The sequence below is a fragment of the Oratosquilla oratoria genome, chromosome 17, assembly GCF_046742065.1.
Source record: "Oratosquilla oratoria isolate Oo_2021 chromosome 17, ASM4674206v1, whole genome shotgun sequence".
Lineage (NCBI taxonomy): Eukaryota > Metazoa > Arthropoda > Malacostraca > Stomatopoda > Squillidae > Oratosquilla > Oratosquilla oratoria.
Genome location: NC_134793.1, coordinates 17,874,100 through 17,897,457, shown reverse-complemented (window position 1 = coordinate 17,897,457; position 23,358 = coordinate 17,874,100). Strand labels below are relative to the sequence as shown.

Sequence of the window (23,358 nt, the reverse complement as noted above, 5' to 3'; positions counted from 1 at the left end):
GATGACGCCTGTTGCTAACGTGTTGGTTGGATTATTTTTTGTTTTTATCTTTTTTTGTGCTGTGCATAACTCGAGTGACTCAAATTTCAGTCCCGAGTGTGCAAGTTTAATTTGAGTGTACAGTCTTGAGAAGAGCTGTGTGGTGGTACATGTATACTGTATATATATATATATATATATATATATATATATATATATATATATATATATATATATATATATATATATATATGTGTGTGTGTGTGTATGTGTGTGTTTGATTTTTTAACATGATTACAGTTTCGTTGACTTGCATTCATTTTAATCAAGGGAAAACATCGCATGCAACAATGTATTGAATGTTCAACATGGAAAGAAGAATTGAGCATATCCTAACCTAACCCAACCCAACCTAACCTACCCCTTCAAATCTGTATGTGACAAAATATTTTTTTTCTGAAGTCTGATGTGTATTTTCAGACATCGAAGGCAGAGGATGGAGGGGATGGGGGTTTAATCGGATGTAGGAGTGATCGATTTATGATCGATCATAATCGACCCGACCGTTTATTGTACTTAAAGTTGCTAGATTTGCCAGACGGACAAGAAACGTCGGCGATGTCATAATAATAACAATAATGATAAGTTTGTTTGGCAAAGAATCAATATACATGAAGTGCAGATAATGACAAGAACACAGCTCGAAATAACAATTGCAATTGCCGAGGATAACTAAAAAAAAAAAAAAACATGTAAGCTTTCCACTGTGGTCTTCTAAAATGAATATTTGGCTGCATTTCGTTGTCAGAGTTATAGAAGTTTGCAGGAAGAAGCTAAAAATAACAACAACAATAAGAAAACAGGATTCGGAAAGACGCTAAAGAATACAAAATCTTTGAAAAATGTTAAGAAAAACAGCTTCCCACATAGATGTATATTCATGGGACGGAATGGAAATTATAATATAGAGAGAAAACATAATGAATCTTAAAGGTAATTTTTGAGTGTTTGGTTGATCGAAGCAGAGCGACAAGACCCCACGAGCATAGATCTTATCCTGTATTGTACAATTAGGTACATTTAGGTCAATATATCCGCATCCACACACATACACTCACACACACGACTCGATGGCGCAGTGGTAGCGATCGCGGCCGCCACTACGGCGGTCCGAGTTTGAATCCTGCCCAGGGATGAAATAATTTCAGTATCGCTGTGCTGCGAGTCGTTACTCCAACTCTCGTAGGTGGGGAGTTGGGGTGTGTGTGTGTACGTGTAAGGTCACCCATAGATCGGTTATATATGAGCTCTGAGCTCTCGGGAGGGAAATAGCTGTCGATCACGTGTCCAACACGTGATGCAAGACCATGGTGAATCACACTATTAATGTGATCTGCTGGCCTAATAGGAAGCGTGCTGGTCTCGATTTCGATTTTGTTGTGGGTTCGAATCCCGCACCTCTCTCCGATTCCCTGTAATGATTGTCACCTGCCTCAGCATTGCAAGAGCATAGTAGGTTAGCGGTGACGGCTTCGGCCGCAGCTACTCAGCGCCTCCTGGCGTAGTACGCTCCTCATGTTCTTCACCATCTGATAATTATGAGGAGCGATTGGATTGACTGGGAGTGCGCACACTGGAAGAAAGAAGAGAAAGGGGTGATTTGACTATTATCTTTAGAACTGTGAGAGTTGTGGAAAACAATGAAATAAAAGAATATCAAGACGACATAGCAAATAAATAAATAAATATTTGTAGCCAGTAAAGTAACTTTCATTCCTGTATGTATTGTATCTTTGTGCATCATTTATGATGTTAACGATTGTGTGTAATAGTCATTATAATTTGAACCGTTTTGCAATATCCATTGCAGTGTCAGTGTATAGAGAATCAGTCTTAATATATTATCATTGTATATTCGGTGTCAGATTGATAGCGTCACTGGTGAAATGGTCTTATATCTGGAGATATTTAACGAGATGGATCGAGACACTTGGTTTAGATGTTATTAAGAAGTGGAATTTTCCTCATATATGGGTTGATATACAGTGTATAAAGTAGATCGGTGCTTCTCAACGGGGGGGCGTGCGTTCCACTGATGGGCAAATCGGTTTTTCAGGAGGGCAATGTGATTTTTAAGGGGGGCAATTTAGGGCAACTGAGGAAGTCTGGGACAACTTATTTTCATTTTTATTTGATTAATTTTTATTTTATTATTATTTTTTTTTTTTATTCTATTATTATTATCATTATTTTGTATTGATGCCTTGGTCTTTTGAGGTGGTTTTAAACCAAGGTTTTATGCTTTGTCAACAGAAGGGGAATTTATTTTTCAGATGATAAGAATTGTATATCACCACATGGGGGGACATCAGGATTTTAAAGGTGATTAGATGGGATGGGGCATGCCCCCCACCCAAAAAAAAAAAAAAAAAAAAAAAAAATTGAGAACCACTGAAGCAGAGGAAAAGAAACGATCGAGGACAAGAGCTTAATGAGATCTGAGTAAAGTTCGGTAAAGCTAATCCAGCGATCCGAGTTCGATTCCCGCAAAGGGGTAAAATCATTTCATCATCGTTACACTGCCAGCCGGCACTCCAACTCTCTTGGGTAAAGAATTGGGTGTTTGTGTGTAAGGCCCCAGCATTATCCATAAATCGGGAATATATAAACTCGGAGCTCTCATCTGGGAGGGTAATAGCTGTCGATCAAGAGTCCAGCACATGATCCAAGGCCATGGTGAATAACACACACATACACACACACACGCACGCGCGCGCACACACAGGCACACACATACATGCACACATACACATACACACGCACACACACATACGCACACACACATACACACGCACACATACACATACGCACACACACACACACACACACACACACGCATACACACACGCACACACACGCACACACACACACACACACACACACACACACACACACACACACACACACACGTACACACACAACACGCACATATACACATACACACACACACAGTAGCCCCTGTTCACCTAGCAGCGAGTAGGTACGGGACGTTAGTCAAGGAGTTGTGACCTTGCTGTCCCGGTGTGTGGAGTGTGAGTGGTCTCAGACCTACCCAGAGATCTGCTAATAATGAGCTCTGAGCTCACTGCCGTAGGGTGGTGTCTGGCTGTCTCGAAAAGAGGCTGCAGCAGATCCGAGGTGAATACACACACGTACACACATAGAGAGGATCTAATAAAATGGGATGATAGAAATACAAGAGGACACGGAAAGAAAATCAAGAAAGACAGCTATAGAAGAGATCTGAAAAAGAACATCTTTCCTCACAGAGTTATAGACAGTTGGAACAAGTTAGATGAGAAAGTAGTGTGTGCAAAAACAATACATGAATTTAAAAATAGTTTAGATAAAATGAGATATGAAGACGGGACACCACAAGCTTAGCTCCCCTTCCCGTAAAATACAACTAGGTAAATACACACACACACAACACACACACACACACACACACACACACACACACACATACACACACACACGCACGCACACACATGCACACGTACACACACACATGCACACGTACACACACACATGCACACGTGTTCGCACACACATACACACGGTCGCACGCATATAAATTTGTGCACATATGCACATATGCATACATGGGAACACACGTGGGAGAGTAGAGGAAGGACTTCATGTGCGAAGTCCTCACTCCGGTGCAGCGCCACGCTGAGTTCCCCTCCCTCCTCCTACCCCTCCTCCTCCTCCTCCTCCTCCTCCTCCTCCACCTCCCGACCTTCCCCCTGAGCATCCTTCGTCTCCACAACTTTCCTCCCATAGCTCGACCTCCCTCGCCTTATCCCCTTTGTTTCTCAATGTCCTGTTCTTACTCTCTGGATGCCAAATGCCTCGTGACACTACCCTGCCCGCCCTCTGTCCTCTCTTCCCATTCATGTATTCCACGCCCCCCCATCCATCCATCCATCCATCCATCCATCCACCCCTCTCCGCCTTCGCCTCCGCCTCCCCCGGACTAGAGTGGGGAGGGCCAGGCGGAGCGCGGGGCCAGCTGGGGCACCCCGGGCCCGGTGTCAGTGTCAGGATGGCGTCCAGCGGGGCAGGGCCCTGCCACCCTCGCGGTTCCTTGGTGTGGTTCTACTCTGGGCTCGTCCTCGTCGTCGCTGTCATTGCAGGTGAGTTGGCGTCTCTCGTGTTCCCTAGGCGGCCTCAACCACGCGCACCAACGGCCCCAATGGATACGGGGTCTGGAAGACAACCTGTTTGTGAGGGGAGACACACTCGTGCGACGCTGAAATGTACTCTCCGTCGTGACTCCCAGTTCGGCCTTAGGCACCACCAAGAAGAAGACCACTGTGGTACTCTTTGGGGCCTTGTGACGCGTGTGACCCCTTCCCCCCCCCCCAACCCCACGACACATCTTGGCTTTAGTCATTCCGTCGTCCGTTGACCTCGCGTGGCATTGACCTCGTTTCCCCTATGACCCGACTGTGGAGCTGCCAACAGCGCCAGCCTTACAGCCAAGTTGCTGCGTTCTTTTGTGACCTACTTCTTGTGCCCATCTATGGCGTTCTTTTGCACCTCTTGAACGCTTTGCTCTAACCGTCGCCAGGTGATTTTATTCGTCTTAGAGAACAAACAACATCCATGTGAGACATTTTACTCGTATTTGCAGAGTGAATATACAGTATATACCGTATGACCTCTGGCTCCTCCCCTCTTCTCTTCTCTCCTGCCCTCTCCTCCTCCTCCTCCTCCTCCCACTTCCCCACGCTCGTCACTTCTGTGAACGGCGCACCCCCCCCCCCCGACAATACTTCGTTCCCCCACTGCATGGGAGACTTGAGTCCCACATATCGACTCCTCTTCCTTATTCCGCTCAGAACGACTTGCATGTTTTTATTCTGGCTGTCTTCAGGCGATTGCTTCAGCTGTGGGGACTCCACCCCGCAAGCAAAGGATACTACATATATATATATATATATATATATATATATATATATATATATATATAATTTTTTTTTTTTTTTTCTGTTTATTATTATTATTATTTTTTTTCCCTAAGGTTTGCATGGCTGACTCTCGCGCGGATCTCATCCTTTGCGCGTCGCGGTCCGGCCTTGACTGATACCTGATCACTTTATTGCTTTAGGGCAATGGTCCATGGAACCCAAGGGGGTGCGGAAGGGGGGTGAGGGAGGGCCGCAGAGCTTGACAAATGGGCCAAGAAACTGGAGACTAGCGGTGGTTAGTGGACGTCAAACTATTTTAGTCAGTATTGAAGAGGTCCCTTATAGGCTATAGAAGGACAACAGTGCATGAGTATACTTGGGATACGTGACGAAAGCCAGGTTGAGAACTTCACTTTTAGAATAACTCCTCTGTCCAAGTGTGTTGTATAATTATCTCGATTTTTTTTTTCCTAGTGATGTTGAATTTTAAGATCTATAAGGACTGTTGTCTAATTCACGCCATACGATGTAGTCTGAGCTAAAAGGACCCTTCAGAGTCTCAATGGGTTGTTTGTGTATACCAGAGCTTGTGTGTATAAAACTTCTCAGATTCATGCTCAAGTTCCCGCTGCCGAAACTACAGACGGCTCTCTTAGCTGAGCAAAGCACTTAAGTCTTACTTAATTAAGCTTGGATGAGAAAGTCGGTATGTTCTTGTTGTTTCTGCCAGAAGAACCATTCATACATTATGATTTTTTTTTTCTAAGCAAAATATGATTCATTGTACAATACGGTGTTGTGAACATGAAACAAAGTGGAGCTATCATTTATTTATTTATCTATTTGTTTATTTATTCATTTATTTTGTTTTTATAATTTTTCAAGATGTAATCACAAGATCGTAATAGGACCAAAGCTTACACACTCAACAGACATTGACAAGACAGCAAGAGACGTGTGATATGAACATGAAACAAATTGCAACACATATGTGTGTGTGTGTGTGTACGTGTGTTTGTATTTATGTTTGTGTGTCTATATATATGTATATATATGTGTGTACGTGTGTGTGTGTACGTGTGTTTGTATTTGTTTGTCTATATGTGTACGTGTGTGTGTGTACGTGTGTTTGTATTTGTTTGTCTATATGTGTGTGTGCGCGCGCGTGTGTGTATACGTGTGTGTGTGTGTATACGTGTGTGTTTGTGTATGTGTGTTTATATGTATGTGTGCATGTGTGTGTACAAGTTTGTGTGTGTGTGTCTATGTGTGTGTGTTTGTGTGTGTATGTGTATTTGTGTGGCTATATGTATGTGTGCATGTGTGTATGCGAGTTTGTGTGTGTGTCTGTGCGTTTGTATGTTTGTGTGTGTGCGTGCGTACGTGTGTGTGTGTGTTTGTGTGTTTGTGAACCCCTACCACTGGACAAAAACCCCTAAAATATTAGGCCTTGCTTTTTATACACACGTACTTCATCTCACACAACAAAGACTTGACAGTACACACAAACAAACGAAAACGTAAACTCATTGAGAATAGAAAGAAGTTGCAGTGTACAGACAACTCAAAGAACTTGACTACGCCGCGCACGGCATAATCCCGTGACACCAAGAAAACAAAGACATCTTATAAATAATAGGAAGTTTTAAGAATAACAACAAACGGAGGCACTAAAACAAACACAATAGGTTATCAACCTAGGGGCCATGGGGGCCCCCCAAGGGTGCCATGGCAAGAATTTAGGGGGGTTATGGTTTGCTGTTGCAAGTCATACATTTCTGTATAATGTGAGGGACCTAAATATATGAACAAAAAAATCTATCACTCTGTCCTAGCACAAGATAGTTATGATTGTCAACTTTGTAATAAATCAAAAGGTTTGTCTTCATCAGCATTTTATTATTACTTTTTTAATTTTTGGCGGGGTGGAATTTGGGAAAAAAAGAAGGGGAGTGAAAATATTGAGAACCGTTGGAATAGGTCATACAATTTTTAGACACATACACCAAAATCCTTTTCATAGCAATATTAAACACAAAGTTCTACAGAATAACCCTCAAATTTCCCCATACCTCCCATCATACTACACAAAGACAGCCAACTGAACGAAAGAAAGATGCTCAAACATCCACAAAAAACCTGACACCTATGTCCCACAACACACCCATACAAAAACACGTTCAGACTCAGATCACAAAGCAAATACTTCAAGACCTATAATAATAATAATAATAATAATAATAAATGGAACCTGTAATCGTTCTCTCGCACCTTAGACAAAACACAAATCTTATTCCTTTCTGTACTTCATAAACTCCACCCTTGTCCCTTTTCACGGGGCACAACAACAACAACACCCTACTCCCAATCCTCACTGTTCCCAAAAACCACTGTGTCGCCCTAAATCCCGCTCCCTCCCTCTCCCTCCCTCTCCCTTCAATCCCGAAGTCCCAGCCATTCCTCTTGCCTCCCCCCCCCACCTACCCCCAACCTTTCATCAAACTTCCGACTCGTTAAGCTTCCTCGCCACGAACGTCCGGAGGGTTGGGGGTAAGTGGAGTAGGGGGGTGGTATAGGTAATTCTCCCCACCCCCCAACCTTCCCTCCCCTTGAAAATTGGTTTGTGTTGATAGAAAATAAAATAAAATGGATTGTAAATATAGCGTGATGGTGGCGACGGTGTGAGGAGAGAGATGTATAAACATGTACATTGTTCTGAATCTGTAAAATATCTTGCGTTTGTAAAGACAGTAGGTAAATAATGGACATTAACGATTTTTGCCAGCACCTAAAAGATCGTACGGATCTCTCCCAGCCATTATTGGGGACATAATTGAAAAAAAAAAAAAAAGTTTAAAATGGTGCCCATCCCTGTAGTAAATATTTATACGAACGTTGTCGGAATAGTAATGTCTTATTAAAGGAAAAAGAAAAAGAAAATAGGTAAGTAGAAGACCTTCCTGCTATATGCACAATACTCTTACATTTTGAAAAGTCTTGTGTTGGAGAAGAGAATACACCGGGGCCCTAAGGTCTGCACTTTGGCTCATTTCACATTTATCGACTTTTCGCCGTGTGCATTCCATGACACGACGTCGTGCTCTCAAATAACCATGTTTGTGTCTGGACGCTTTCACACGTGGTTGTAACGTGTGATGGACACACGTGGTGGTTTGAGAGCACGACGTCGTGTCGGGGACGGCGCACGGCGAAAAGTCGACAAGTGTGAAACGAGCCTAAGCCCCGGTCACTTACACACGACTCAAGTTCGTTCGTTCGAGTTTGAACGACTTCGTTTACATTTTTATTATTTTTCGAATCTCCAAACGTCATACTAATATTTATAGATATTTACATATAGATATGTAGGACATAATAATGATATATTTCCATAATCCAAATTCCAGCGGGGTGACAATTATTAACACAGGAAATTAATTATGATGCGCATATTCTACAGAAAACGAATTCGTCAAGGCGTGACCTTGCTACACCTTTACGTCATATGTTGAGAAACTGAATGACGAACTAGGAGAAGTTAAACTTATAAGAATATAAGACACATTGTTGAATTTTAGACTTGGTGAAGTCTAGAATACTGTAAACCAAGTCGTTCTGCAGCTTTTGAAATTCACAACATTTGAAGAGAATCGTGATAGTGTGACTGGGGCTTAACTTGCAGTGTTTGTGTTTGTGTGTCTGTGTGTGTGCGTATGTGTTTGTGTGTATGTGTTTGTGTGTATGTGTGTATGCACATTGTACTCTAAGAGATCATGGGAACAAATTAAGGAAGACTATATGCCTAAAGAATGTGAAGAAATATTTTTCTGTATAGATACATGAATACTAAGGATAGCTTAGAAGGTGATATAGCCAAATCTGGAGCAATACATAAATTCAGATCTAAATATGGATATTGGAAGTGAAGGATGTAAATTAAGATGGAACTGTAGATAAAATTGAGGCTTTGTATGATAAATGAGAGTAGACGTGACCCGACTAGGACTTCCTTTCCTGTATACTGTGATTAGGTAAATACAATTAGATAAATACAGTACTCTCATAATACGTATATCCACCCACATTCGTGACGTTTTGGAAGTACGACATCGGTGGCAGGAATGAGTTTGGCAACTCCTGTCCACATGCGTTTCAAACCTTCATTTTTTCGACGAAACATGCAGGCGATAGAGAAAAAATAGATAAATACGTGGTGAAACAGATGTATAGAAATAAAAAATAAAATAAAATAATAAAGTTGAATACAAGGAGAGGCACTGGTTATAAGCGGGACAGAAATTGTCATCTGATATTAGTTGTAGATACAGGAAGGGGCGAAACGGGAAAGAAAACGGTGCTCTCTGGAAGCGGGCACGGTTGTCGTTGGCCATTTGTTTGCGTCACGCTGATGCATTCTGCACCTACTTGGTTATACTTCCTCAATTTCGTTTGCCTGAGGACAGCACGTTCCGTTAGCCTAATTTTCGCGAGCAGCTCACGCAATTAATTGCATGGTACGGCCTGCGTTCAGCCATTCTCTCATCAAGAAGATAGAACCTAGGCAGACAAAAAACGCACAAAGATCTTCCTCTTCGATATGCCAACCTCTATATACACAAGACAGCAGATGGCACTTAAGGCTAAGGCCATGATTGTCATCGCCATGGCTGAATGAATTAAATACATAAACAAGGTAATAGAGAAGGTCTACAGTACATAAGGTTGCTCAATAGGGTCAAAGAAAAATTAGGTTGCTTAATAGATTTCTTGTTAGGTTAGGGGGCTTAATATGTGTCCTGAGAAAGTTGAATATATTTGTCGGTGTCGAATGTAGTCTATTCTCCCAAGAACGAGTTTTAGTTAATGGAAGCTCTGAACATAGTTATTTGACCTAACCTAAGTTAACTGCATCATTTCGTTCCATATTAGGGAATGCTGGATGCAATTCCTTTGATATTTTCTTATAGTGATGTTTCCTTAATACTTTCTTGGGGGGTAGCCCTTGTGTTTCGTATCACACAGGGCTGGAATAATCAACACTCCCTCAATTCAATATATATCTCCATCACTCCACTTCTCGTGCCATACATAGAAACCCCTATTTATTTCAAGTGGATATACATACACACACTACCATATCGTTACATCCCTATTTATTTCAAGTGGATATTATGTAGCCTCATTAAAATCTGAAGTGTATCGCACGCTGAGATGACAGAAAACCATGATTGGTCGAGCAAAACGCTCATGCAAAAATTGCCCGTTTTCGTCAGACTCAATGCGTTCGCGTTGTCTGTTTTACCAAAATCTCGCGAAGTGTGAAGTTCCCACGAATATATTCGCGTACATGCTGCCATTAGAACATATTTACTTACATGAGTTTGAATAGCTATATATGTAATTATTTCTTTATTCTAAGTAAATATGCAAATTTGCTATTTTATTCCAGTCACACACGGGGATTCTTAAAAACTGAATGAAATAATTTGTCCGAAACGAAAACAAAGCCCAAAACAAAATACATTACTTATATATATATATATACAAATGTTTATAATGTATGAAAATCTAATACAGTGTGCGCCAACTGTTTTCTCTAATCATGTATGTATACTAAAAATATGTCTGAAAAGGATACGACGTTACGCACGGAGTCTCGAACGCACACACGAGTCCATGTGCGTTCAAGCTCGCACAACAAAGCGCTTCATTCATGGGCCCAGTGGCAGGACGTGACAGCTCTGACGTAGAGCCAGCCATGTGCAGTCGGTCAACGGTGGCTACTTCTCCCACTGCTACTCCTACTACTACTTTTCCTTCTCCTGCTTCTACTCCTGCACTGCGATTTTGTAAGCTACTTTTCACATCATTTTCAATACAATGATTTCCCCAAAATGTCTAATATACATACATACACACACACACACACACACACATATATATATATATTTATATATATATATATATATATATATATATATATATATATATATATATTTATATATGAGTGGTAGGGTGGTGAGTTTAAACGCCAAGAATCCGTTGAAGTTTTATTTTTGACGTTTCGTCCAACTAGGACTTCTTCAGAGTGTACCTAGTTGGACGAAACGTCAGAAATAAAACTACAACAGGTTCTTGGCGTTTAAACTCACCACCCTACCACTCATTCTGTCTTCACACCTCAACATATATATGTATGTATATATATATATATGTATGTATATATATATAATATGTGTATATATATATTATATGTATGTATATATATATATTATATGTATGTATATATATATTATATGTATGTATATATATATATGTATATATATATATATATATATACATATACATGCGTGTGTGTGTACATATATACACTTAAAACCTATCGGAGTAATATCAGAAGTACAAGAAAACTTTATATTTCGACTACTATCTGTAGTCCTCTTCAGCATAATGAAGAGGACTACAGATAGTAGTCGAAATATACAGTTTCCTTGTACTTCTGGTATTATTTCTCCGATAGTGGGTTTTAAGTGTACATTTACAAATGTGTTATAACATTAGTTTCCGTGTGTCCATATGTATATATATTTTTGCTAACTGCGACGTGTTTATGAACGCCAACCTAAAGTAACCTTACTTAACCTAACCTAAGCCAGCCTAAAACGAAACTAGATCATCTTATTCTTAATGTTAACCTAATCGATGAATTTGTTATGTGGCCATAGGCCTAACCATAACTTTACTCGCCCACCCCCACCCCCCATGCCGGGCCTGGGTGGGTGGGTGGGTGGGTGTTGGGTCTGGGGGATAGCCATAGGCCAAGGCCTAGTGCCAGTCATGACAGTCTGTCTCGTGTCACGTAGACATAAACCAACACAGGCCATAAATTGGAAGTGTTGGAATGGTTATATTGACCTCTATGGTCTATCATAGGGCCTGGACCTAGGCATGTCATTTGTGTAAGGTGTCATGCACATTTTGTGAATCTGCACAGATTATGAATATTCGTTAATATGTGCAGCACCAATAATGAATTCATAATTGGGTGCACAAATAAATCCAATAGACATGCACATATTATGAACGTAACCTTACCTAACCTAACCGAACCTTTTTATGAATATTCATGTGTACATATCTAATGGATTCGTTTTCTGTGCGTACAATTATGAATTCATTATTGGTGCTGCACATTTTATGGATAATTGTAATATGTGCAGATTCACAAAATGTGCATTACGTAGGCTACCTAGGCCTAAAATATATTGACTAGTGTGGAGAAGTTGGTTCTCGTGTGCACAGAACGTCACTTAAGTTACTCTTCAGAATCATGAACTAAACAATGAGAGATGAAAAAAAAAGTTTGGGTAGATTTTTGCTACCCCGGTAATAAATGAGGAAATGGCGCTTTTTTTATATGTAGCTGAAACTGACATTCAGTCATACATAAGGGAAAAGTTCAACTTAATATAATTTTGAGAGATTAAAATTATGAGAAAGATATTGTGCCATGAATGGGTTGAATTTGACTTTTAAATTATGTAATCAGTGTAAATCCATGACCCTTCTCTGTAAAATACCTTGTTGAATATTCTTCAGTCACAGAGGGAGGGACTTTTATACCTTATAAGGGAACCTTTTGCATGGAAAATTTTGTATATATATATATATATATATATATATATATATATATATATATATATATATATATATATATATGGAGAAAAGTGGGAGGTAAGCCAGCTGTTGTTTGCGGACGACACTGCGCTTGTGGCAGGATCGGAGGAGGGATTGAGGAAGTTGGTGGCAGAGTTTGGGAGGGTGTGTGATAGAAGGGAGCTAAAGATAAATGTGGGTAAAAGTAAGGTGATGAGATGTACAAGGGGTGAAAGTGGCAGTGGACTGGAAGTGAGCATTAAGGGAGAGCGACTGGATGAAGTGGATAGTTTTAGATACTTGGGTGCAAATGTGGCAGGAAAAGGTGGAGTGAAGGTGGAGGTAGAATGTAGATTGAGAGAAGCGAGTAAATACCTTGGTGGATTAAAGAGTGTAATGAGGAATAGACATTTGGGAATGGATGCGAAGAGGAGACTGTATGAAGGAGTGATTGTGCCAACAGCACTGTATGGGGCAGAAACATGGAACATAAGAGAAGAAGAGAGAAGGAGTTTGAATGTGTTTGAGATTAGGTGTCTGAGAAGTATGGTGGGGGTTACTAGGCTAGATAGAGTGAGAAATGAGGAGGTGAGGAGGAGAACGGGTGGAAAAGGAGCTGGGAGATAGGGTTGATGAAAGAATATTAGGATAGTTTGGACACATGGAAAGAATGAGTGAAGAAAGACTAGTAAAAGAGGTATGGAAGGCAGATGTGGAGGGAGTGAACATGAGGGGACGTCCTAGGATGAGGTGGATGGATGGGGTGAAGGGGGCTTTGGGGAAGAGGGGAATGTCTGTTGAGGAAGGACGGGAGAGGACAGAAGACAGGAGTGAATGGAGAATGGTTGTATATGGATGATGTTGTGATTGCATGAGGTGGAATGGGCGGGGGTGGGGATGGGGGGTGAGGTAGTATGTGTGAGCAAAATTTGACGCAGCCCGAAGGGATTTCTCCCCGTCCTCTCCTTTTATGCAAAGGGGGACGGAGAGGGGGGGTCGCCGATTTAATGAAGCGGCCTTGCTGTGGATGTGCTGTGTCTTCCGACACTGCTTCTGACCCAGGGCAGTGGGCAGGGTGCAAGGATGACCCGTCATCCAGGAGGTGCTCAGATAAGAGGGAGGGTGGGAGGGTGTGGAGTGTATCCAGGGATGAAATGGGTGGGAATGATTTTATGCCTTTTCCTTTTTGGCTACCCCCCTTGTAAGGGGGAAAAAGCCTTGTTATATGTAAGTATGTATGTATGTATATATATATATATATATATATATATATATATATTTATATATATGACGTAAGCAGAGTAGGAAACACAGGAGTCTTAGTCTTGAGTTTATTCCTGACTAGTTTCGCAGGTATGCTTTTTCAAAGGAATGGTATACAAACAGGCTGTGGGCATTTTATACATGGGGTGGACCTCACTACCTCCCCGTGTTACCATAGATGGTGACAAGTGTGAACATTACATAATAATTATGGCTAAAGTAATAATAATGATAAAGTTTAACAAGTAAATATGATAACACTAATAATAACAAAGAAAATATTACTACGTGATTGTAACAATGGTAATAACAATGATAATAAAAATGAATATTTAAATATTTAATGATAATAACAATAATGATAATGATGATAGTGAAAATTTAAATATTGAAACTAATAATGATAATAGTAATGATAATAACAATAATAATGTTGAAAATGAATAATGATAAATAATATTAAGAAAATAATAACCATGATACAAAGAAGAGAATAGTAAGGATAATGATGAAAATATTTAAGTGGTGAAAGAACAATGTAGAAATAATGAAGGATATGTGAATTGGTAGCATGTGAAATAAAGTATGGTAGCATGGTATAAGAAGGAACGTCAAAGTAAAAGGAAGAAAGCTGGAAAGGGTAGGCAGAAGTGGGAAAAAGGTGTCTACTTAGTCCCAGACCCCCCCCCGACTCTAAGTAGATACCATTTTCCCACCTCTGCATACCCTTTCCAGCTTTCTTCCTTTTACTCTGACGAAACAATATTGTGTGCAAAAACCATTCACAAATTTAAGAGCAAACTAGACACTGCGAGATAAAAAAAAAAAAAAAAAAGGCGGGACACCACGAGCGTATCTCCCCTTCCAGTAAAATACAACTAGGTAAATACACACACACACACACATATACACACACGATGGCGCAGTGGTAGCGATCGCGGCCGCCACTACGGCGATCCGGTTTCAAATCCCGCCCAGGGCTGAAATAATTTCAATATCGATGCGCTGCGGGTCGTTACTTCAACTCGTGGGCGGGGAGTTGAGTGTGTTTGCGTGTAAGGTCACATCATTATCCATAGATCGGTCATATATATTAGCTCTGATTATTCCTACGGGAGGGTAATAGCTGTCGATCACGAGCCCAACACGTTATCCAAGACCATGCCAGTGAATCACACACACACACACACGCACACACACACACACACACACACACACACACACACACACACACACACACACACACACACACACACACACACACCGACTCGGTGGCGCAGTTGGTAGAACGATGAACTCCTAGCATGGTGGTGCGCGTAGTGCTTGGTTCGAATCCTGCCCAGGGCCGAAATTAATTTCGGTACAGCTGCGCTTCGGGTCGTTACTCTGACTCTCGTGGGCGGGGAGTTGGGGGTGTGTGTGTGTGAAAGGTCATAGCATTACCCATAGATCGGACCTACGAGCTCTGAGCTCTCTTCCAGGAGGGAAATAGCTGTCGATCACGAGTCGAACACGTGATCCAAAAAGACCAAGTGAAAAGACCAAGTGAATACACACTTCAACGAACGGACGGCTTAGAAGACGTTCTGAAGAAAAAGTGAAATTTCGTGGATCCCAAAGCAAAGGAAGTACCTATTGTATTTACAGGGTGGGGGGGAAATTGCTCGTGGTGTAGGGAAAGTAAGGAAAAAGGAGAAGGGGAGGGATTACTGAGGGAAATGGAAGGAAATGAGGAAGGTGAGGGCTTGGCCCAGGTAGGCAGACGAAATCTAAACAAACGAGGTCCGGACCAATTTAGCGATGACGAAATGTCTAACAAAAATGTAAAGATTAGAAGTATAGATAAGAGCAATACAGTAGAAGATGATGAGAATATTTTCCAGGGATTTAAAGAGGGTGGAGGGGACACAACCCCCCCCCCCCGATTAACAAGACTAGAAGAGAAACTCGATAAGATGATCGAGCACTGGGAATTTAAGTTCGGTCACGTTAACAACATTGTGCAGAGAGTTGAAAAGTTGGAAGAACTAGAGAAGGCGAACAAAAACTTAACTAAGGAAATTGAAGAATTAAAAAAAACAGTTAAAAGAAGTAAAAGAAGAGAATAAAGTCTTAAAGGAGAATAATAAGGAGAACAAGTTGGGTTGGAAAAAAATCCAAGAAAATAGCAAAGTTGCATTCACTGACATAATCGGACAGCAAATGAATGAACAAACTGAAGACTCAGTTATTAAAGTGATGAGACAGAAGGAGAATATAGTAAGAGACTTAGCAGACAGAAAGAAGTGTATAATTATATTAGGAATGGAAGAGAAACATAACCAAGATAGAACCACAAGAATCAAAGAGGAAAATGAAAAAGTAAGAAATTTACTAGAATTAGTTCAGGAAGATGAGCCAGAAATAATGAAACAAATCGAAGAGAAATTCAGACTAGGGAAATATAGTACAGACAAGACCAGACCAATTAAGATTAAATTCAGGTCACAAACTACGGCTGAGAATATCTTATCCAAAACAGGGAAACTAGCAACAAGTGAACAATATAAAAAGGTATGGATAAAAAGGGAAATGAATAAAGAGGAAAGAGAGGAGGAAATAAGGAATAGACATGAAGCTAAGAAAAAAAACGAGACCAGAACGGAGACAGAAAAACAAGAATTTTTCTGGAGAGTAGTGAATATGAAATTGAAGAAATGGAACATAAAAGAGAGACACACAAAAGAAACAAAGAATACAATGGAAATAACAGAAAGTTGAGAGTATCCTACACAAATATAGATGGATTAATAACAGGACTGAATGAACTGAACAAATATCTGAAAGAAAACGATCCGGACATAATGGGAATTGTTGAGACAAAATTAAAAGGCCCACTACCACCCAACAGCGTAGGACACAATGCATATAATTATTGGATTAGAAACAGAAAGATAAAAAAGAGGGTGGAGTTATGTTCCTGACTAAGAAGGATATAAACGTGAAGAGAGTCACATATGGGAACAATAGAGTAGAGATGATAATGATAGAAGTAGAAGATAGAGATAAGAAGAGCAGAAAGTGTGTAATAAACTACGTGCCCCCAAAAACAGCCTCGTGGGAAGAGAATGAACATAAAAGCATGTTAGAAGACACAAGAATAACACTAAACGAGATAATGGAAGATGGAGGAAGAATAGTTATGATGGGCGACTATAATTGCAAAGAAATATGCTGGGAAGAGATGACCGTAAAGGGTGGAGAAGACTCATGGGGAAGTGTTCTACTTGAGATGATTATTGACCACACAATGACACAATGGATCCAAGAGAACACTAGGTATAGAAATGAAGAACCATCGAGACTAGACCTAATAATCACATCAGAACCTAAAATAGTGGAAAAGGTAGAATACCAGGCACCAATAAGCAAAAGTGACCACATATTGATAGAACTAGAACTAAATGAGAAATAATACATGGAAAGTAATGAACAATATAGAAAAGGAAGATTGATGTATGAAAAAACAAATTTTGATAAAATAAGAGAATTCTTCCAAAATGAAAACTGGGAAGGAATACACAAAGAAGATACAACAGTAGAAGAGAAATGGAATATTTTGACAAAAATCTATAAAAAAGGAGTAGAAAAGTATGTCCCAAGACAAAAACAAGAAAAAGAATATGTAAAATGCTGGTACAACAAAAGTTGTAGGGAGATAAAAGACAAAAGAGACAAAGCTTGGACCAAATCGAAGAAAAACAAAAGACCAGAAAAATGGAAAATATATACTTGTTATAGAAATGAATATGTAAAAGCGTGCAGAGAGGAAAAGAGATAATATGAAAAAGATGTCATAGAAAAATGTAAAGATCAACCAAAACTATTCTACAGATTTGTAAACAACAAACTGAAAAAACAAACAAGATTTGGAGAAATTAAGACAAGGAGGAGTTGAATACACAGAGGAAATTGAAATAGCGGAAATTATTAACAAACATTTTAAATCGCTGTTTACAAGGGAGAACATACAACCTGAAGAGATCGAATGGAAAGAGAAAGTCCCCCCTATGAAAGAAATAGAAGTAACAAAGAATGAAATATTGAACCACTTGAGTAATCCTGATGTCAGAAAATCACATGGACCAGATGAAATAGCAAACTGGATTTTGAAAGAATGCAGGAATGAACTAGCAGACATAATACATAGCATAATAAACAGTTCCTTGAAAGAAGGTAAAGTTCCAGAAGATTGGAAAAAAGCAAATATAGTACCTATATATAAAGGAGGAAATAAAGAAGACCCTAACAACTATAGGCCAGTCTCTCTAACAAGTACAATAGCAAAAATTTGTGAAAGAATTGTCAAAAATAGATGGGTAAAATATTTAGAAAAAAACAACAACAATGTGCTCAATCCAAGGCAATTTGGATTCAGACAAGGACGATCATGCGTCACCAATTTAATATGTTTCTATTCAAGACTAATAGATATAATACAAGAAAGAGATGGATGGGCTGATTGTGCATTTCTAGACCTAAAAAAAGCTTTTGACAAAGTACCACATAAGAAGTTCCTTAAGAAATTAGAAACTGAAGGAGGAATACAGGGCAAACTGCTAAATTGGATGGAAGACTTTTTGCAAGAAAGAAAAATGAGAGTAGTGATAAGAGATCAACACTCAAAATGGGATGAAGTAATAAGCGGTGTTCCACAAGGAACAGTTCTGGCCCCAATAATGTTTGCTACATATATTAATGATATGGATGAAGGAATTGAAAGCTATATGAGCTTCTTTGCAGATGATGCAAAACTATTGAAAAAAGTGAACACGGAAGAAGATTGTGAATCACTACAAAGAGATCTAAATATAGTACAGGAATGGAGTAGGAAGTGGGAGATGGAGTTCAATACAAAAAAGTGTAGTATAATGGAATTTGGAAAAAGTAAAAACAGAATAACAGGAGCATATAAATTGGGAGAAGAAGGAATAAAAAAAAATAGAAAATGAAAAGGACCTGGGAGTCATTAATATGAATAATATGTCACCTGAGAAACATATAAATAAGATTTTTGGAGAAACCTATAATTTAATAAGAACAATCAAAGTGGCATTTACATACCTGGATGAAGAAATGGTGAAGAAAATTCTAATCACTCTGATAAGACCAAGATTGGAATATGCAGCAACGATATGGTCACCAAGTACAAAAAAATGCATAAAAAATCTTGAAAGAATACAAAGAGCAATTACAAAATTGGCACCAACACTCTCAAAACTATCATATGAAGAGAGACTAGCAAAACTTGAACTACAGACACTAGAGCAAAGAAGAGAGAGAGGAGATTTGATAGCTATTTAAAGAATCATGAAAGGCATAGAAATTACTGATAGAGAGAATCTGATAAAATGGGATGACAGAAATACAAGAGGACATGGAAAGAAAATAAAAAAAGACAGCTATAGAAGAGACCTGAAAAAGAACAGCTTTCCTCACAGAGTAATAGACAGTTGGAACAAGTTAGATGAGAAAGTGGTGTGTGCAAAAACAATACATGAATTTAAAAATAGTTTAGATAAAATGAGATACGAAAACGGAACACCACGAGCATAGCTCCCCTTCCCGTAAAATACAACTAGGTAAATACAACTAAATACACACAATCGTCGGATTGACGGCGAAGATTGGAACTCCGGAAAAAACGCAATTTTCGTGGATTTCAACTACGAGGAAGTACCTTTTTGTATTAGTAGGGAAGGGGAAAGCTCGTGGTGTAGTAGAAAGGTAATGAAAGGGGAGAAGGGGAGGGATTACTGAGGGAAATGGAAGGAAATGAGGAGGGAGACGAACGGGCTCCCCCTGACAGCAGAAAAATATAAACAAGAGGTCTGCTAACGACACAGGGGAAATCGAAAATATCAGTATAAGCATTAAGGTTAGAAATATAGATAAGAACAACACAATGGAAAGTGAAAGTAATAATTTCCATGGATTTAATGAGGGGGGGGGGATGCCAACCTCCCCCGATTAGCAAGTCTAGAAGAAAAACTAGAGAAAATGACCGAACATTGGGAGAGTAGATTCGGTCAACTTACAAGGATAGCACAGAGAGTTGATAAATTGGGAGAGTTAAAGAAGGAGAACCAAACCCTAAGGAAATAGAAGAATTAAAAAGACAGTTAAAAGAAGTAAAAGATGAGAATGAAGAATTAAGAGGAATAATAAAGAGAATAAAGAATCCATAGCAAAAGAAGTACAGGGTTGAAAAAAAAATCCAAGAAAATAACAAAATTGTATTTAAGGATATAGCAGCACAACAGACGAAAGATCAAACTAAAGCCACAATTATTAAAGTGATGAGGGAGGAAGAGAATATAGTGAGAGACTTAGCGGATAAAAAGAAATGTATAATTATATTGGGAATGGAAGAGAAATATAATACAAATTGGACTTCAAGAATAAAGGAGGAGAAGGAGACAGTAAATAAGATATTGGAAGTAGTTCAAGAAGATGGAGCAGAAACAGGGAAAGAAATAGAAGAAATATATAGACTAGGGAAATACAATACAGATAAGACCAGACCAATTAAGATCAAATTCAGGTCACAAACAACAGCAGAGAATATCTTAGCAAAAACAGGGAAACTAGCAAACAGTGAACAATTTAAACAGATATGGATAAAAAGAGAAATGAACAAAGAGGAAAGAGAGGATGAGAAAGCAAAAAGACAAGAAGCTAAGAAAAAACGAGAGAAGAACAGACAGAAAAAGATAAATTCTATTGGAAAGTAGTGAATATGAAAGTGAGAAAATGGTACATAACAGAGAAAAACGGAAGGGGAACAGGAAACACGATGGAAGTAGCAGAAAATTGAAAATGTCTAACACAAATATAGATGGCTTAATAACATGCTTGAACGAACTGAATGATTACCTTAAAGAAAAAGAACCGGAGATAATGGGAATTGTAGGGACAAAATTGAAAGGTCAATGTAGGACATGGTGCATATAATTGTTGGATTAGAAACAGGGAGTGGAGTTATGTTCCTGACTAAGAAGGATATAAATGTGAAGAATGTCACATATGGAAAAAATAGAGTAGAGATGATTATGATGGAAGTGGAAGACAAATATAGAAAGAGCAGAAAGTTTGTAATAAATTATGTGCCTCCTAAAACAGCCTCGTGGGATGAGAAAGAACATAAAAGTATGTTAGAAGACACAAGGATAACATTAAATAAGATAATGGAAGATGGAGGAAGAATAGTTATAATGGGTGGCTTTAATTGTAAAGAAGTCTGCTGGGAAGAGATGACAGTAAAGGGCGGAGAAGACTCATGGGGAAACATAAGAAACATAAGAAACATAAGAAATAAAGGAGACTGCAAAAGACCATAAGGCCTACACTAGGCAGCTCCGTATCCATCACCACCTGTCATCCCCATCCATATAGTTGTCTAATCGTTTTTTAAAACAACTGATAGTTTCAGCGCTTACTACATGGTTACTAAGTTTATTCCATTCATCGACCACCCTATTAGTAAACCAATTCTTGCCTATTTCCTTCTTAAATCTAAATTTGTCCAGTTTATACCCATTACTGCGAGTCCTGCCCTGTTGTTTTATTATGATGACCTTGTTTGCATCACCCTTGTTATAGCCTTTGATCCACTTGAACACTTCTATTAGATCACCCCGCACTCTGCGTCTTTCCAGAGAGTGTAAGTTTAGGTGCCTAAGCCTCTCTTCGTAAGGCAAATTTCCGAGTCCTTGTATCATTTTGGTCATTCTTCTCTGTACTGATTCTAGTGAATTTACGTCCATTCTGTAGGACGGAGACCAAAACTGTACCGCATAGTCAAGGATGGGTCTAACTATCGCTAGATTATTGACCACACAATGACGCAATGGATTCAAGAGAACACTAGGTATAGAAATGAAGAAGAACCATCGAGACTGGACCTAATAATCACATCAGAACCTGAGATAGTGGAAAAAATTGAATATAAGACTCCAATAAGTAAAAGTGACCACATATTGGTTGAAATGGAACTAAATGAGGAAAAATACATAAAAAGAAATTAACAATATAGAAAAGGAAGATTGATGTATGAAAAAACAAATTTTGATAAAATAAGAGAATTCTTCAAAAAGAAGAATGGGAAAGAATATACAGAGGAAACAACAGTGGAAGAGAAATGGAATATTTTGACAAGAATTTATAAAGGAGTGGAAAAGTATGTCCCAAGACAAAAGCAAGAAAAAGAATATGTAAAGTGCTGGTACAACAAAAGTTGTAGAGAGTTAAAAGACAAAAGGGACAAAGCTTGGACAAAATGGAAAAAATACAAAAGACCTGAAAAATTGAAAATATATACTAGTTATAGAAATGAATATGTACAAGCGTGCAGAGAAGAAAAAAGAAAATACGAAAAAGATGTCATAGAAAAATGTAAAGACCAACAAAACTATTTTACAGATTTGTAAATAACAAAGTGAAAAACAAACAAGATTTAGAGAAACTACGACAAGGAGGAGTTGAATACACAGAGGAAATAGAAATGGCAGAAATTATGAACAAGCATTTTAAATCAGTGTTTACAAGGGAGAATATACAACCTAGTGATATCGAATGGGAGGAGAAAGTCCCCCCTATGAAAGAAATAGAAGTAGCAAGGAATGAAATAATGAAACACTTGAGTAATCTTGATGTTAGAAAATCGCATGGACCAGATGATATAGCAAACTGGATTTTGAAAGAATGCAGGAATGAACTGGCAGACAAAATACATAGCATAATAAACAGTTCCTTGAAAGAAGGAAAAGTTCCAAAAGATTGGAGAAGAGCAAATATAGTACCTATATATAAAGGGGGAAATAAAGAAGACCCTACCAACTATAGACCAGTCTCTCTAACAAGCACGATAGCAAAAATTTGTGAAAGAATTATCAAAAGTAGATGGGTAAGGCATTTAGAAAAAATAACGTACTAAATCCTAGACAATTTGGACTCGGACAAGGACGGTCATGCGTCACAAACTTAATATGTTTCTATTCAAGGCTAATAGATATAATACAAGAAAGAGATGGATGGGCTGATTGTGCATTTCTAGACCTAAAAAAAGCTTTTGACAAGGTGCCACATAAGAAGTTGCTTAAGAAATTAGAAACTACAGGTGGAATACAGGGCAAACTGCTGAAATGGATGGAAGACTTTTTGCAAGAAAGAAAAATGAGAGTGGTGATAAGAGACAAACACTCTAATTGGGATGAAGTGATAAGTGGTATTCCACAAGGAACAGTTCTGGCCCCAATAATGTTTGCTATATATATTAATGATATGGATGAAGGAATAGAAAGCTATATGAGCTTCTTTGTGGATGATGCAAAACTATTGAAAAAGTGATCTCTGAAGAAGATTGTGAGTCACTACAGAGTGATCTCAATAAAGTATGGGAATGGAGTAGGAAGTGGGAGATGGAGTTCAATACAAAAAAGTGTAG

At 39.0% G+C, this 23,358-nt stretch overlaps 1 protein-coding gene across 4 annotated transcripts in view; it reads left to right on the top strand.

Moving 5' to 3' along the window:
* The first annotated feature begins 4,024 nt into the window (after positions 1–4,024).
* LOC143034450 (uncharacterized) overlaps positions 4,025–23,358 on the top strand; it is a 104,016-nt gene continuing 84,682 nt past the window's right edge. For all 4 annotated transcript variants that reach the window (XM_076200508.1, XM_076200510.1, XM_076200507.1 and 1 more), the window contains exon 1: positions 4,025–4,178. In XM_076200508.1, coding sequence (XP_076056623.1) covers positions 4,088–4,178 — 91 coding nt within the window. In that variant the 5' untranslated portion in view covers positions 4,025–4,087. The remainder of the gene's footprint in view (positions 4,179–23,358) is intronic.